The following is a 16,107-nucleotide window of genomic DNA, read 5'->3' as shown; positions in this document are numbered from 1 at the left end:
ATAGCTTACCATCCACAAACGGATGGTCAAACGGAGGTGCTGAATAGGACATTGGAGACCTACCTTCGTTGCTTCGCTTCTTCCAAACCAAAATCTTGGTTTGTGTGGCTGCCTTGGGCGGAATTGTGGTACAATACTTCATACCACACAGCCTCTAGAACTACACCTTTCCAGGCCGTCTATGGGCGCGAACCGCCAGCAATACTTAAAGTTGAAAAGGGATCCACTTCGGTTTCAGTGGTAGAGCAGCAGCTTGTCGAGAGAGATCACATTCTGGAAGAACTGAAGGCACAGCTACAAAGAGCTCAAGCTATAATGAAGAAAGGGGCTGATGTGAAGAGAAGAGCAGTAAAATTTCAAGTAGGGGATCTAGTTTACTTAAAACTAATTCCCTATCGTCGAAAGTCATTGGCTGGTCGTGCCAATGAGAACCTGGCTCCTAGATTCTATGGTCCGTTTGAGATTGAGAGGGAGGTTGGACCGGTGGCTTACAGGTTAAAATTACCTTCATCTTGCAGCATTCACCCAGTGTTCCATGTGTCTCAGCTGCGAGAGGCCAAAGGGGCATTGCAAGCCACGGTGCATATTCCCAATTAGTTAAGTGCAGAGTTGGAGATGCTGGTCGAACCGGAGGCAGTATTGGGAGTCAGACCAGGCAGAGGAAATAATGTGGGAGGTTTGGATGTTCTTCTGCAATGGAAGGGGTTACCCCCATTAGAAGCCACTTGGGAGCCTTTCAGCCTCATTCAGCAGCAGTTTCCAGGTTTTCACCTTGAGGACAAGGTGACAGTTGGGGGAGGGAGTGATGTTAGGCCCCCAGTTTTGCGTACTTGCTATAGGCGTCACAAGCATCCGAAGGGAGTTGAGGGTACAGTTGGAGGAAGCACCAATCAGCTGGTGCGCTAAGGGGTAGGGTAGATATTTGGCTGGTTTGTGTAACAAACCAGTAGACACGCCTGCATAACCAAATACGGTTATGCAGGAGAGAGAAGGGAGTAACAGCTTATAAAAGGGGTAGGAAGAGAGGGAGGAGGGTGTGAAGAATTTGGAGTGATTGTAGGAGAGTTCTGGGCCTCTCGAACGCCCAGTTGCTGCTGTTCTTATTTTCATTTTCTTGTAATTCCAATTCTGAAATACAATTCAATCCATTTCATCCATTGGAGATCCTTCCTATCGGTTGGATCTAATCAGAAATTTCCTCCTTCAACCACCTGAAAAAAAGGAAAGTGTGAGAGGTTCCTTTATAACTTCTATCTCCCCATACCCTTAGAAGTCCTAACATTCAGCTCCTCCCGTATATGTTGCATAACACAAAAAACTAGGCGACCGTCCGAGCACCTTTGAACCCCTGTTTGTTTCAAGCTCAACCCCAAGCACAAAATACCTTCCAGATAGTAACTAGCATAATCCATTGTACACTAAAAAAACAAGATGAAATATAAGTTCTATTAAAGAAAAAAATTTCCTTTCTTTTTATTGAAACAGCCAAAATGTTTCCATTTTCTTAGAGAGAGATGATTTTTATTGAAAAATTGAAATTCCAATATTTCGGAAGAAACATATCAAACAGAAAAATTCACCAAAACAATATGTAATTTTCCCAACCAATGATGCATTTCCATGATATGAGGAGAAACATAAAAAAATCATTGTAAGAATATATTTGTGAAAGGGAAAAAAATCAGGAGATATATACTGGAAAATTTGACGAAATTACATTAGAGGAGAGAGATAGAATAGGAGAGAAATTGGGCATTATTTATTCTTATTATTAGTTATTACAACTAGGTATCTTTTCTATGCAATGTTATGATAGATTTTTCGTCCTTTTCTTTTTTTTTTTGCTAAATAGTTTTCTTGTTTTTTTTGTTTGTCTTTTTTCATCCTATGATCATCAATTGAAGTTTTTTGTATAATATATCCCAAACTGTCAAGTACAGTTTTTGAATCTACGTTTTTAGGATTCTCATATTTTTTTAAATTTATTCTTAAAAATAAATCCTTGTGTACTTCTCAAATATGTTTCACTGTTATTTAAAAAAAAAATACTATGTTTCAATGTGTACCTCCCAAATATGTAACATTGTTGTTTACCAATTATGTTGGCATTATTGTTATCTTTGTTAATTTTATTTCCCATAGTTTAAAAATATAAACTTCTCGGGTTCATATGCTTAATTTAAAGTGAGTGGAATTTCCTTTCAAACTATAAGCATTAAAAAAATATGTAATTATTCAATTATTAAGCTTGTGTGAATATCAAGTTCTGTTTCTAGTCATGAACAAAGATTATTAGTGAGCTAAAAAATCCATGTGGTCAACCCCACCTAGTGGGATTAAGGCTTGGTGTTGTGTTATTGTATCAATATCTCAACATTTTCACACTTTTCTAATTCCTTAAATCATTTTCTTTGTGTTTTCAAAACATTTTCATTTCTGAGCTAATCTAAATAACACAACAAAACGATATTTTGATCCTTGTTCCAAATATCCCAAGCCACCACACAATGCAAAAAAAGTCGGTCACTTTCACATGAAACACCAACCCAACGCCCATTGCCACCTACTCTAAGTTATTTAGACAAGAGAATCAAGAGAAATCAAAATGTGAAAAAAAGCAGCAGTGTAGGGGCTTTGGATCTCCATATTGTTTACATGGAAAAACCACTTTCCTGTTGTCACAAAGGTTTAGTAATACAAGCAAACTGAAAATTTCTCAACTCAACTCTAGATAGAATCCATATTCATTTGTTTTACCTTTCCCCAATCAAAGGGTGATTATACAACATATTGAAAAATGGTTTTGGAACCCAATCTAGGAGATTACATCTAATTGGGGGGACCATGAAACACCAATAGAGGAAGAAAAGAAACAAGCGCTCACCAGAGCATTCCTTAGATGCACAAACTTGAACAAATTAGGAAAACCCTCAAAATGAGGTCTATGTCCATATCAGCTATTAAGCCAAAATCCAAGTGTATTACCATTTGCATTTGAAGAAAATCTTCACACCTCCAATATACCTTTCCATAAACTAAAACCATGAGGAGAATTAATGGTCACAAAAGAATACCTTCAAGTAGAGAGAATCCTTACACTGTGATTTAACTGGCAACAATGAACATTTACAGGGAAAGAAATAAACGTCATATTAGTTTTCAATTTTTAAAATTCAGTAGGTATAGAATCCACGAGTTAAACATGAAGCTTGGTTTGTGCATTTCTTGTAAATGTGTAGGGGGTTCTTTGTGTTGAAGTAGTTCATAAAGAATGGTGTTAGCATTGCAAAGAATTTGTTAGATTGAGACGAGTTCTAGAAACCTCCTAAAGGTCCTTAAGTCACATCACATTATCAAAATAAGTTGTGTGTTATATTTATTTGTTTTAATCTTTATAAGCCAACCCTACCTAGTAGGCACAAGGCTCTTATGATTGTTGTTTTAATCTTTTGTATTAATTAATGATATAGAAATTCTCTCCCCATATACTCAGGCAATGAAGAATCAAATTGGACTGCATTTATTCATTTCTGACTTCCCAACTACAGGATAAACCCAATGGGTTGTGTACTGGATCTGAAATCTCTCTCCTCACTGCCTCTAAGATTATACCTTTTTCTTGCCGGACAGGGCTTTAGTGCATGGAGCTGCCATCTCTGCTTTTCTGGCTATTGCCAGTGGTATGTTGGATCAAGGATGTGTATAGAAAGAGCAGCCTACATGCATGTTTCCCCAGTTTGATTGCAATTGGCTGCACACTTGGACGAGCTTGAATGAAAAACCCATTGGTGGCCTGCAGAAGATATCAGCTAATCCTTGGAACGGTCCAGTGGACTGCAATGTTACATGAGCTTAAGGAATTCAGTATTGGAATATGGCAGGGAATCTGTCTGTAATTTATAGTGTAATTTTATGTCCGAGGCTTAGAAGGCCTATTTATGGAAGTTGATAGAATGTTTCTGTACCATATTTGGAAGATGTAACTGAATAGGGTTTGCCCCTGGTTAAGAAATTGCTGTCTTGTGACGATGTTGAAAAGTTATATTGGAAATAAAAGCTATTCTTTGTAGGTGATGCCACCGAGTTCAAAGTTTTGTTTCTTTAGCCTTCTCTTCGGAAACAAAAGAGAAATATGTTTATTTTAGTTGATGTGAATCTAAAAATTTAAGAATTTTTAGACATCTGGAGAAGAATAGTTTGCACATTGTGATTGCTGATTCAAAAGCAAGACAACGGAACAACATATCACTAATAGCATGACGAGATAGACTTTCATAAATACTGGGCCTTCCTTTTGATGGTGAATGAGTCAACAAAACATATAGGACTACATTTCAAGCAGAGGATCTCTCTTACAATCCAGGACCATTTTTCAAAGATACTATTATTATCATCAAATGCTCAAACCAGATCTCATGCCTTGTACTAAAAATACATCTTATAACCTCAAAGTTGTCGTGGCTTCTTCAAAGAAAAATGCATGCAACTTCTCTCTGTCTCTCCATTCCAGAATGAGCATGCGAAGAAAGCGCTGAGATGGTCACAAACATCTTGTCACGGGTGTGACATCTTGTCACGGGTGTGGCCGGTAATGTTGCACACTCGTTTCAACGGGACGAATCTGATTTCTCAGCCAAATAGTGCTCCAACATGTCGTCTTCGTCATCTGCCATCACCCCAAAGATGAGTGTTTTTGTTTCTTTCCTATGAGGTTTAAACATCACGTGCATGCACGGGATACCCCAGTGCAAGACTCGAATCATATAGAAATGGAGATTTATGGCTTAAATGGGAAGAAGTATAATCACCTTCAAAGTCCTCATCATCAAGATCAATGTCTTCCTCCTGTTCCTCATCAGATGCTTCAGTAATTGGAGCTGAACCTTTCTGCAGAAAAGAGAGAAACACACCTTGATTACAAGAAGTGCGTGTGCCATAAGTCCGTAATGAAATGGCACTTATATATGCATGCTTTTGTTCATGATAGGTTTGCGCAAAACAGACAGCCAAATGTAGCAAATGTAGATTTCTTCTTCTTTTGTCTTTTTCATGTATTAAAGTAGAGCCTGAAGAAACTGTTCAAAAAAATAAATACCATAGATGCTCTTCCACTCTCGAACCATTGTCTGCCTGTGAGCTTCTTTTCCTTGGGTGCAAGTGCCGACTCGGGCATTAACCTGAAAGTTGGCACATCCACTTGTCATGGAGATGAAACTGAGTCCAAAAATATCGAGAAGTATTATGTGACTTGTAGTGTGAAAAATGCATAGACAAAATAAGGAAGAACATCAGGTTTGAAATTGGATGCTAATCTAAATTATTTTCTATTTATGACTTCAAATATATGAGTTATTCATTTAAATAGAAGTGCATAAAAATGAGTCACTCCTTTTCTGCTTTTTTTTTTTTTTTTTGGTTTCACGCTGACAGCCTGGTATTCTTCTATACTGTGCTGCGCACTGTAGACAATATCAAATATTAGCCGCTTGCGGAACCAGCCAATCCAATGTCCTAATCTCATTCCAAAGAAAAGGAAAAGAAAATGAGGATCGCCCTTCTTTTAACAATGATATAGAGAAAATATAGGATCCACACATATTTGGAAAGGTATTGAAGCAAACATTGGAACAAGGATTAATCCCAAAACTCTGAAAGCTGAAGAGAAGGTTTAGTTTAAGGGTGGAAATGGATTGGAGTAAAATCTTTCCAAGCTTAATTTCCAGTTGTACGAACTATGAAGGTTGAAAACTTTTCACAAATAAACTATATCTTTTACCCCAAAAATGGCAACATTAGTTCTGCTTTCTGTGTCTGTCATGGCTCCCCTTATTTTGGCTTCCAAACTGGAAAAACGAGAAGAAAAAGGTGCTAGCTACAAACTTACTTTGCTCTTTCTAGTGCTAACTCTGCTTCAAACCTCTCTCTCCATGCAAGAAATGTATCGACAGTAACTGGTTCTCCGTGGGGTACAATAATCTGAAATAAAAAATATGAAGCAACATCCAATCAGAAAAATAGAAGAAGGTATTTGGAATCAGTCTAATGATAGTGAAAGTGTATGAAAAAAAGAAACATGCCAAGAGAACGTTAACACAACCATGTATAACAGGAGAGTGCATAAAGCACAAAAAAATCAAGATGCAACTCCTTTGAACTCTTTGTCAGGAATCAGGTGATAATAAAAGCCTATATTTTAACAGATAGTTCAAATAAAACTTAAGCTGTGAACACTGGTAAGATTGTCATTCTATTACTTTGATCTTATAATATAACACATGGGCCTTCCCATCCATATTATCTTTCAGATCCCCATGAGATATTTTAGAAAGTCTCCAAGCAAAACACATAATTGATCTAGGAGCTGCTAATTTGTAATACACAATCTTTGCAACCATAAACTCAATTGGCTAATATTCCTTTCTAACTATATGAGTCAGCGCTTACAATTATATGATTTATAGGTTATATCATTTAACTTTATACAAAACCCAGCACTGGTTTCGAACATTGCGGCTATGGCCAAACCTAGTGGTGGCTTCAGAATGTGGGAGAGGAGAGTGGGGGGAGTGTGTTTTAAGAAATAAATAATGAATAAACAGATGGCAGTGGAACACTGATGATGACCGATATTGTCGATTTTGGCCAAGGCCTTGAGATTGTTGGCATCGCCATTGTAGACCCTGACATGGCTGATTTTGGCGCCTTACGAAACACCAACAAATTAGCTGGCGACAGCAAATTTGTTACATCTGTGCCTATGTTCACCCCCACGTAGTCTCTACTTAATCCCTGCATATCCTAAATCGAACCCATAAAAAAATCAGCTCTTTCCAGACATGAATATACAAATTTAGAGATCATTTTTGCTCACCATCACTGAGGTTTTGGGTTTCTGTATATAGATTTGATTGCAACATAATCAATATTTTTGTGGGAGAACCTATTGAATTGCTTCCTTGTCTGGGCTTTGATTAAAACACAGCAAGTTCGAAGGTGAGAGAGGGGCAGACATGGCTTTCCGATGATGAGGTGAGGTAGAGAGAAGTTCTGGCAGTGATATATATATATATATATATATACACACACACACAGAGAGGGAGAGAGATGTGAGGGTATTTTGGTCATTTTAAGAAGTTTAATGGTGGTGATATAACAGTGCGGGAAAAGTGTTGCATGGTCAATAAAGACAAGGGAAAGTCTGTTATTTCCAAAAATAGAGGGGTGGTCAATGCCTTTTTCACTAAATCTCAGCGGTGCCTTGTGGAATTTACCCAACAAGAAAAGGTTAAACTCTCCCACGTATAACATTATGAAGTTCAAAAATTTCCAATGCCATGCCACCCTGCTTCCTCGTCTGGGTTTTGATTCCAGTGAGTACAAAGGTGGGGGGGGGGAGGGGGGCATGGCTGTTCAGTGGTGAGATGAGGTAAGAGAGGAGAGAGACTTTCCGGCAATGAGAGAGAGAGATTGGGGAGAGAAATCTGAGGGTGTTCTGGTCATTTTAAGAAGTTTTAACAGTCAGGGAAGATGTTGCATGGTCAATAAAGATGAGGGAAGTCTGTTATTTCCAAAAATAGAGGGGGTGGTCGATGCCTTTTTCACTAAGCCTCAGGGGTGAGGCGTGGAATTTAGCCAAAAAGAAAATGTTAAACTCTCCCATATATAACATTGTGAAGTTCAAAAATTTCCAAAGCCATGCTACCCCAAATTAACAGAAGTCACCCCCTTTGTGCTGGTCACTGCCTGCAGTAATTTTCCTCTGTGGAGACCAGCATGTCACAAACTTGGCCCTCCCAAGTGTTCTGCAACTGGCACTTAACAGAAGCCACCCCCTTTGTGATGCTAAGTCAACCTTCAAACCCTCTCAGGGGCAATGCACACAAGACGAGGAGCTTTGACTGAATAGGAGTCTCTTATATTACTAGAGAAAAGTACAAGCTAGTGAGAGAAGCTCTCTAGGATCTCTTAGGATATTCAAACTTCCCAGGATGGGTTGGCCAAACAAGGCCTCCACTTTATATAACCTCTCCACCTTATGATGGAAATTTATTACACCCAAAGGTAATGAGTGAATTCTAGTATATTATAAAGACAATATCTAATATTATTTACACAAGAATGTTCCAGAACTTGGGAGGAATTAGAAGAATCCAGATGACCCTTACGTCATGTACCTAGGGAGGGTTTAACCTAGGATTTTAAGAGATAATTGCAAGGAATTGAGGGAGGTAGATCAGAAGAAATGGGGAAGGAATTCAAGAACAGTGACAGAGAGAGAGAGAGATTAGGGAGAACCGGGAGAAAGAGAGGGAAATTTGAGAGAGATAGAATTCAGAATTGTCTCGATAATATTCTTTGATACTTTGAAATGGCTGGATTAGTTGTTATATACTTATCCTAGCCACCGAGAATGGCACCAAAAGGCTGCCAAATTCAAATGGGTACAACTGCCCAAGCTACTATCTAGGTACAATCAATCGCAACCATAACTGCCAATACAAAGTATAACCCCCATAACAGTAGGTACATGACAATTCCCCCCCCCCCCCCCAAAAAAAAAGTTTCTTATCCTCAAGAAATACAATGACCTCCTGTAGGAGTAGATTTCCAGCCTTCCAATTTCCAGCCTCGTCTATTTCTTCTCTTCCACAGCTTGCATGGGGGAATCTAGAAAATTCTCCGTAAATTCCTTCCAGAAATCAATTTGCAGGTTCCCATCTCCAAGCTGCCAGTGAGAGTTACCTTATTTCCTCCCTTTGGACCCTTCTCAAAGGGAACCTCCAATTTGTTGAAGTCAAATATTATTAGACTGAATGTTTGCATCCAATCCACTCCTAACACAATGTCACATCCATCTAACTTTAATAGCCGTAATTCAGTGATATATCTTCCCCTTGCATTTCCCAGCTGAAGTCAACACACTTGGATTTACCATACACCTTGCTTCCATTTGCCAAGTGACAACAAAGGAAACGTTTTCAGCAACTCACAACCCAAGTCCTTGGCAATTTTCTCATTGAGGAAACTGTGTGTTGCCACTATCAATTAATATCCTTAACTTTTTATCCCTTACCTGACCCTCCACTTTGATGATTTTGTTTGAGGGACACCCCTTTAAGGCATGTAATGAAAGTCCTCCTCCTCCCTCATCCGTGGCTTCCATTTCCTCTGTTACCTCTTCATTTCTGCCTTCCAAATGTAACAGCTGCCTGTTATAGCGACGTCCAGGAGAATATTTTTCTCCACATTTGAAGCAAAGTCCCATCTGCCTCCTTTGTTCTGTAATATCAGCTTTTGTCATATTCTGTTGATAGGACAGGGATGGGTCTTGGGAAGGTTTTGTAAGAGTTTTCCCTTATTGGCTCCATTGAAATTTCTAGTAACCAAGGACACCTATGCTTCCCCCAACTCAATTCCTTCATACAGGATTATGTTCTTTCTCATTAAGGCTTCTATTGTAAGTTCTTGCAGCCTAGCACTCTCTGATGCCTGTTTGACGGTTCTTGGCTGCAACATTTTCACTGTTGGCCTTAATTCTTCACTCAAGCCACTGATGAAGCTTGAGATGAAGTAGGCTTCAGTGAAATGTGGGTTGAGGTTCAACATTAGGGATTTCAACTCCTCGAATTTCAGTTGATAGGCCTATACTAAATCTTCTTGCCTTAATTTGTTAAATTTTTCGATAACATCCATCGTACTTCGGTCTCCGAACCTTTCACACAAATCTTCCACAAACTCTGCCCCTTGGCATCCATCTCTAACCCTGGAACCAAGCATCTCCTACATCATTGAGGTAAGCAAAGGCCAATGAGACCCTTTGTTGCTCTAGAACATTGTACAAGGTAAACAATCTCTCACACCTTCTCACCCATCACCTATGGCTCTGGCCTTCGAACATCAGAATGTCTAGCTTCAGCACAGGAAAACACGGTTGATTTTGTGTAGCTGGTGTTCCTTGCCGCCTTCCAACAACTCTCTCCTCTAAATTCTCTCCAAACATAGTAGGTTCCACCTCCAATTCCACGGAACCAGCTGTCCTAGGATATGGTCCGAATCCTGGAAGGATTGGATCAGTTCATTCCCTAGGAGGAAATTCAAGACATCACCATGAACTGCTGCATCTGATTGCTGATTTCCTCATGCAACCGATCAATTGCACTATCCAATTTCTTCTCCACCACCGATTTGATAGATCCCTCTATGGATCCAATACGGATCTGTATCTCCAACATCGTCGCCAACACTTACTGCAATTGTGCCTCCATCTATTTCATCATGGTGTCATCCGCCATCATAATTTAGATCGTTGGTGGAATTGCCAGCTGAGGAACCACTCTGATCAGTTCTCCTGAAGATCGAACAGCAATCACTTAGGGTTAAAGAGTCAATTCTTTGAAACCACCTCTTGAATCGGCTTCACCTTCCTTGATCGACTGCAACAATGCCTGAAATTACAATCGAAAGCCGCCTTCAATACGAACCGAGATCTTGCTTGCCCTCTCTCGATTTTAATCGGTCGTTGTTACCTTCAGGATCAGATTGGTAACGCTGCTAGCGCTGCCTATCAACGCTGAGGCCAATTAAAATCATCGAAATTCTTGAATTCACTGGAATCTCCAGAAATCACTGCTCAACTGATTCCGCAAAGAATCGTCGGAATCCACCTGTCCTAGATATGTTGCTGAGATCTCAGAGTTAACTGTTACGATTTGCAGGAATTACAACCAAGGAGCATTGGCTCTGATGCCAATTGTCATGTACCTAAGGTTTTAAGAGATAATTGGAAGGAATTTAGGGAGGTAGACCAGAAGAAATGGGGAAGGAATTCAGGAAGAGCAGCCACAGAGAGAGAGAGATTAGGGAGAACCGGGAAAAAGAGAGGGAAATTTGAGAGAGATAGACTTCAGAATTGTCTCAATAATATTCTTCGATACCTTGAAATGGCTGGATCAGTTGTTATATACTTATCCTAGCCACCAAGAATGGCGCCAAAAGGCAGCCAAATTCAAATGGGTACAACTGCCCAAGCTACTATCTAGGTACAATCAATCAAAGTATAACCCCCCAATCCCCATAACAGCAGGTACATGACACCTTAGAACCTTCCAGAAAGGGCCAGGACTCTCCTCGAAGGACTAGAGAATTCTGGAAACTTTTAATAACCAGTTTGCTTCCTTTTCTCATCACATCACATCCAAGTATGCGGGGCAAGAGAAGCAGCAGTAATTCTGTTGCTGCTGCAGTTATTCCAGCATTTCTCAAATCTCAACTTATTTTATATTTAAATGCATCTGATGTAGCATTATATGGTTCCTTTTACTTGTCATGGGTTTACTAATTCTAGGTTTCACAGAATCACAATTGAGGTTTATGTTTAATACTGCTGATGAATTTATCAAATTACATAAAATTATTAAATTTCTGTGACTCTTCTAGTAGGATCTTATGATCCTTGATCTGATCCTATGATCCAACTACTTCACAAACCCTAAATAGGATCCATCTCACTAGTAGGATTTTGATAACCATGTCCTCAGTGGCTCTCCATCTAACTTGTATACTCAAATCTAAGTTTCTTTGTTTCTTCCTGTATACTCAAATCCAATTTGGCTGTCCATCCAACTGAAAATGAATCAATCTTGAAAACTTTTTTGTTCAATTTTTATCTTCGCTAACTGTTAGATGTAAGAATGGACAAGATATGTGCTAAAATATTATATAAATAGTAACTGTTTCATTCTTATAATCCTGCAACTCATTTAGCACTGGTGACAGAAAATAATATAAGCATTGATGCTGAAGAAAGAGAAAGGGACTTCCAGGCATGGATGAGAACTTCTGTTGATGTTAGTCTCAACTCTCAGTGTTTTACCTTCCCGTGAACCAAGGAACTACTTCCCCAATTTCCTCAAACTTGATTCTTAACTCTACCACAGCAACAACATTATCAAGTCTTAAACCCATTGCCTGGGATTCTCAACACTTGACAACAATTTTTTAATTGAAAAAGGGGGAAAAAAAATCTTTTTAGTTAATTCATATGGTCATCAAACATAGCTCTATATTAGCTAGATAGAGAAAGAGGGGATAAGAAGTTTAACTTTTGCTGATAACTCCTGAGGAGGTTACAGAGTATATCAAATCAAGTACTGTGCATTATAGTAGCATACACATTTTGAACTCAGAAAGCATATACCAATTAGTAGGAAACATAGGGCATGATGCAGCCATACATCATTTGTTTCTGCCTCTACATCAACAGCATTCTCATCATTATCATCTTGAGCAAATCTGTCACATAGCCAGTCCTTAGCAGACGTAACTAGAGTATAGACCATTGCCATACCAAGGTTTTCAGATGCCTGTAAAAAACAATTATGGATCAAAATTTGGATGACAAATTTCAGAAAACAGATAGCCACAACAACAACATATTCAGCCTTTATCCCACTATGTAGGGTCGGCTACATGAATTCTAGACTTCCATGTATTTCTATCTTTTGTCATATCTTCATTGAGATCCATACACTTCATATCAAACTTTAATGTCTCCCTCAAAGTCTTCTTAGATCTGCCTCTACCTCTTTTTTTGATTAATTGTTCCATTTCATCAACTCTCCTCACAGGAGCGTCTCTTAGTCTCCTTCTCACATGACCAAACCATCTTAGTCTAGTCTCTCTCATCTTCTCCTCTATTGGCACTACTCCTATCTTATTACGAATAACTTCATTTCTAATTTTATCTTTTCTTGTATAGCCGCACATCCATCTTAACATCCTCATCTCCGCTACACTCATCTTTTGCTCATGTTGGTATTTGACTGCCCAACATTCTGAGTCATACAACAAAACTGGTCTTATAGTTGTCCTATAGAATTTTCCTTTCAATTTTAATGGGATTTTATCATCACAGATAGCCACATTGTAATATAAACATGAAATAGATCTAAGAGATAAATTAAGTTTAATTATTTAATATTAATGAATTACAAGCACCACATTCATGTTTTAAGAAAGTATTTAGCCAGAAGAGAAAAGTCATAAAATATTATAGAGCATGTATGACCACACAAAAAGCCGGATTAATGACATTTGATTCTATTTCACGATACACTACTTTATCACTTCAATCTCTACACGCCATTTAAGCAGTTATGATTTGAAGCGATTAATAGCGTCCCCATTTGTATTTCCAACTCTATAGTATTTCTTTATATAAAATTCATCTCCCTCCCTCCCCCCTCTTGTATTTCCATCCTAATGTAAGCCATTTCAACAAGAATTATTATCAATAATTCCATGCCATTGAACTAAAATTGAAAGTGAAATGTGCCTCCAACTATATATCTGAATTTTTTAAAAAAAAAAAACAAATAACTGCAATCTAAGACAAATGGCTTCAGAAACTACCTCTTGTTCTAACTTTTCTTTCAGAACCTTAAGATCTGCTGCTTGTATTCCTTTTAAACTGAAAATGTACCACAGCAATAGGTTAGGGATAGCACATGGTAAACCAAGGCTTAAGACACCATCATGAACAGAAGGTCCTAGTTCTCACAAGTTTTCTAAGGAAATAGACAGTGCAGGAAGACATGACAGTTTGAAATACAAAAGCTCGACATTATAGAATTCACAAGAATCAAAGAGACAATAAGTATACAAGAAGAGTAAATGTTGGATGCTTCTCAATCACCATTTGAAAAGTAGTTGCAAAGGCTATGACAACCATTTGTAGAATTCTAATGTTCATAATTTGTTGATCAAGTTGATCCCAGATTGGAGTAGTATAAAAGAGAAAACTAAAGGCATTGACAGAACAGTAGAATAGAAAAAATATCAATTATAGAATATGTTTTAAAGAAGTATTCACCAACCTTTTTACATTCAGAAGTGGTGGTTCATCTGGATATTTCTCAGTGTGTGAGAAAATCAAAGCCAAGCGAACTGCAACAAAAGTTTGGCAACAGCTTAATTTGAAAGGGGTTCAAATACCCTGAAGAAGGAAACCAGGAAACAAGGCTCCGAAAGAGCAAAAGAGGATAGCCAACACGTGAATGTGCATAAAGAAACACACATGCAACCCTTCTTTGTCTTTTTTCACTTTTCATTGGTGTTGGGGGGGGGGGGGGGGGGGGGGGGGGGGGTGAATGGGATAGGATTGGGTTACTGAGAGGGGAAAGGGTCAAAGGGAAGTGCAATAGAGGAGACACCCTGCAAGGTATTGTAAAAAATAAAAAATAAATAAAAATAATAATAATAATAACAATAACAGACCTGGAGCTGCTGACACTTCATCTGCATCATCATCCTGTTAAAAAACAATACGTTTAGAAACTAAAGGCAATGTGAAGTCAGATGAAGCAACAGTTGGTATGACTTCTTGAATTTGTCAAATCATACATAAGAATTCCTCTCTAACATAGACATCCCAAAACCACAAGCGATGATTTCCAACTCATATTGGTGGCTCTTATTTGGTTATGTGAATGGCATAGCTTCAACTAGATGAAGAAAGAAATGTGGGAATATACATAGAAGCAAATGGCACCAATGGCAGTATGTACCTGTGGAGATAGTGTAATTTGGAAGCAACGATTAGAAGTGTTTAAGCCACTTTCACTAGAGTGAATTTCTGGCATTACAAAAGAAAAGAAAACATATCAGCTTATCTATTATGGAGAACAAAATTGAAGGAATTTAGGTCCTCGATAACACGTTACAAAGGAAAAGTGGATTAGAAACCTTTAAAATCATCCATAAGTATGGCTTCCAGGGCTTCAATTTCCATATCTTGCTCCTGCGTATAGTCTGTCAGAAATGTTTAGTATGGATGAAAAATTACAAAAAGAAAAAAGGCTGTACAAACAATCCATAAAAGCATCAGATTTCAAGAGCTTATCCAACACAAGCGCACAACTAAAGAACAAAATGAACTATCCAAACTCGGCAATGATAAAGTGTATCTTGAATAACCATAGTCCATAATTTCTCAGAAGTTGCTGGACAGTAGAGGTAAAGAATCAGCTGGCATGCTCGATTTCTCCTTTCAATAAATATCTTTCTTTTCTTGGAAATCTTAGTCAAGAGAACCAACAGAAGTTAAAGGCAATTGAAATCCACATTCCGGCAAAGACTCCATTCAGTCAATCATGATGATATAACTTCTATCTTTCCTCACATTCTTAACACACAAACACCACAATTATAGTCCTTAAACATCCCCAAACGTCTGGGAATCAAACCCATCAAAATTCATTACAAAATATCCACGAAGTTCACAAAGATAAACACCCATCAGTACATACAAAGAAAACCACCAATCAATACGCTATTCCAAAATAGTAGCCAACCGAACTCGCAAAATATTATCAATCCTTCAATCATCGTCATCAAACCATCAAAATAAACGTCCGAATACTTAATACTTACATTCCATCAAGAATAAGTGTCTAAACATACTGGAAAAGTAACTCTTTCAGAGGAATTACCAGTCATGGCGTCTTGATTTCCTTCCCTCTCCCTGATATTATATGCGTGCGTGTGTGTGTGTGTGTACAGATATATTGATCTCGAGAGGAGTTGCAGGAACGTTGTTCAAGCCGCGATGGAAGACCTAGGCGCCCAATCGAAACACCTCAACGTCACCCTTTGTTTTGCTTTAAGTGTTTCAATTCGCAGAGAAGTTAAGGTGCGAGCGTGATATTAGTGGGGTCTGTGTAGCTCAATCAGGGACATCACATCCGTTGAAATTTAAACTCTCTCGGAGATTAGGTGAAATTATGGAGACAACCTATGATGCAATAAACGCTTTGGATTATAGTTTTGGTTTTTTTTTTTATAGAAATGTCGGTAAACACCCCAAAAAAAACATTTTTATGTCATTTTTTAAATTTTAAAATTATTTTAAGATCATTTTATAATATTAAAAATATATCAAAAACACGTTTTTCAATTTAAAAACACATTTTCATTCACAAATAGGTTAAAGATTGGAATTTTTTATATGAAATTTCTCAAAATTTTAAATTTTTTCCCATAATTTGTTTCTAAACTTTGTTCTGACGAATTGTAAAATTTGTATTTATTTTTATATTGAATAATTTTTTA

At 38.0% G+C, this 16,107-nt stretch overlaps 2 protein-coding genes across 8 annotated transcripts in view; one reads left to right on the top strand and one right to left on the bottom strand.

The window, feature by feature from the left end:
- Nucleotides 1-4,074, top strand: part of LOC127795463 (uncharacterized) — a 51,018-nt gene extending 46,944 nt beyond the window's left edge. For 4 of the 6 annotated variants that reach the window (XM_052327139.1, XM_052327143.1, XM_052327141.1 and 1 more), the window contains one exon: nucleotides 3,549-4,074. In XM_052327139.1, coding sequence (XP_052183099.1) covers nucleotides 3,549-3,741 — 193 coding nt within the window. In that variant the 3' untranslated portion in view covers nucleotides 3,742-4,074. Of the gene's footprint in view, nucleotides 1-3,493 lie in introns of all 6 variants that reach the window. The other 2 variants (XM_052327144.1, XM_052327145.1) reach the window with 2 other exon arrangements.
- A 171-nt stretch (nucleotides 4,075-4,245) lies between these two features.
- Nucleotides 4,246-15,677, bottom strand: LOC127795590 (uncharacterized). Of its 2 annotated transcripts, none has more exons than XM_052327370.1 (11): nucleotides 15,489-15,677; nucleotides 14,743-14,797; nucleotides 14,565-14,632; nucleotides 14,275-14,308; nucleotides 13,875-13,944; nucleotides 13,411-13,468; nucleotides 12,234-12,362; nucleotides 5,885-5,976; nucleotides 5,096-5,177; nucleotides 4,809-4,887; nucleotides 4,246-4,666 (listed from the first exon to the last, which is right to left on the bottom strand). In XM_052327370.1, the coding sequence occupies exons 2-11, from the start codon at nucleotides 14,786-14,788 to the stop codon at nucleotides 4,608-4,610; spliced, it is 717 nt and encodes a 238-aa protein (XP_052183330.1). In that variant the 5' UTR covers nucleotides 14,789-14,797; nucleotides 15,489-15,677; the 3' UTR covers nucleotides 4,246-4,607. The 2 variants fall into 2 exon arrangements, with proteins under 2 accessions (XP_052183330.1, XP_052183329.1); XM_052327369.1 differs by having other exon boundaries at nucleotides 14,743-14,808; nucleotides 15,489-15,675.
- Nucleotides 15,678-16,107: the final 430 nt, after the last annotated feature.

The sequence above is a fragment of the Diospyros lotus genome, chromosome 2 (genome assembly GCF_014633365.1).
Source record: "Diospyros lotus cultivar Yz01 chromosome 2, ASM1463336v1, whole genome shotgun sequence".
In the NCBI taxonomy this organism is placed as follows: Eukaryota; Viridiplantae; Streptophyta; class Magnoliopsida; order Ericales; family Ebenaceae; genus Diospyros; species Diospyros lotus.
The sequence above is the reverse complement of the archived record's forward strand: the minus strand, read 5'-3'. Positions and strand labels throughout refer to the sequence as shown.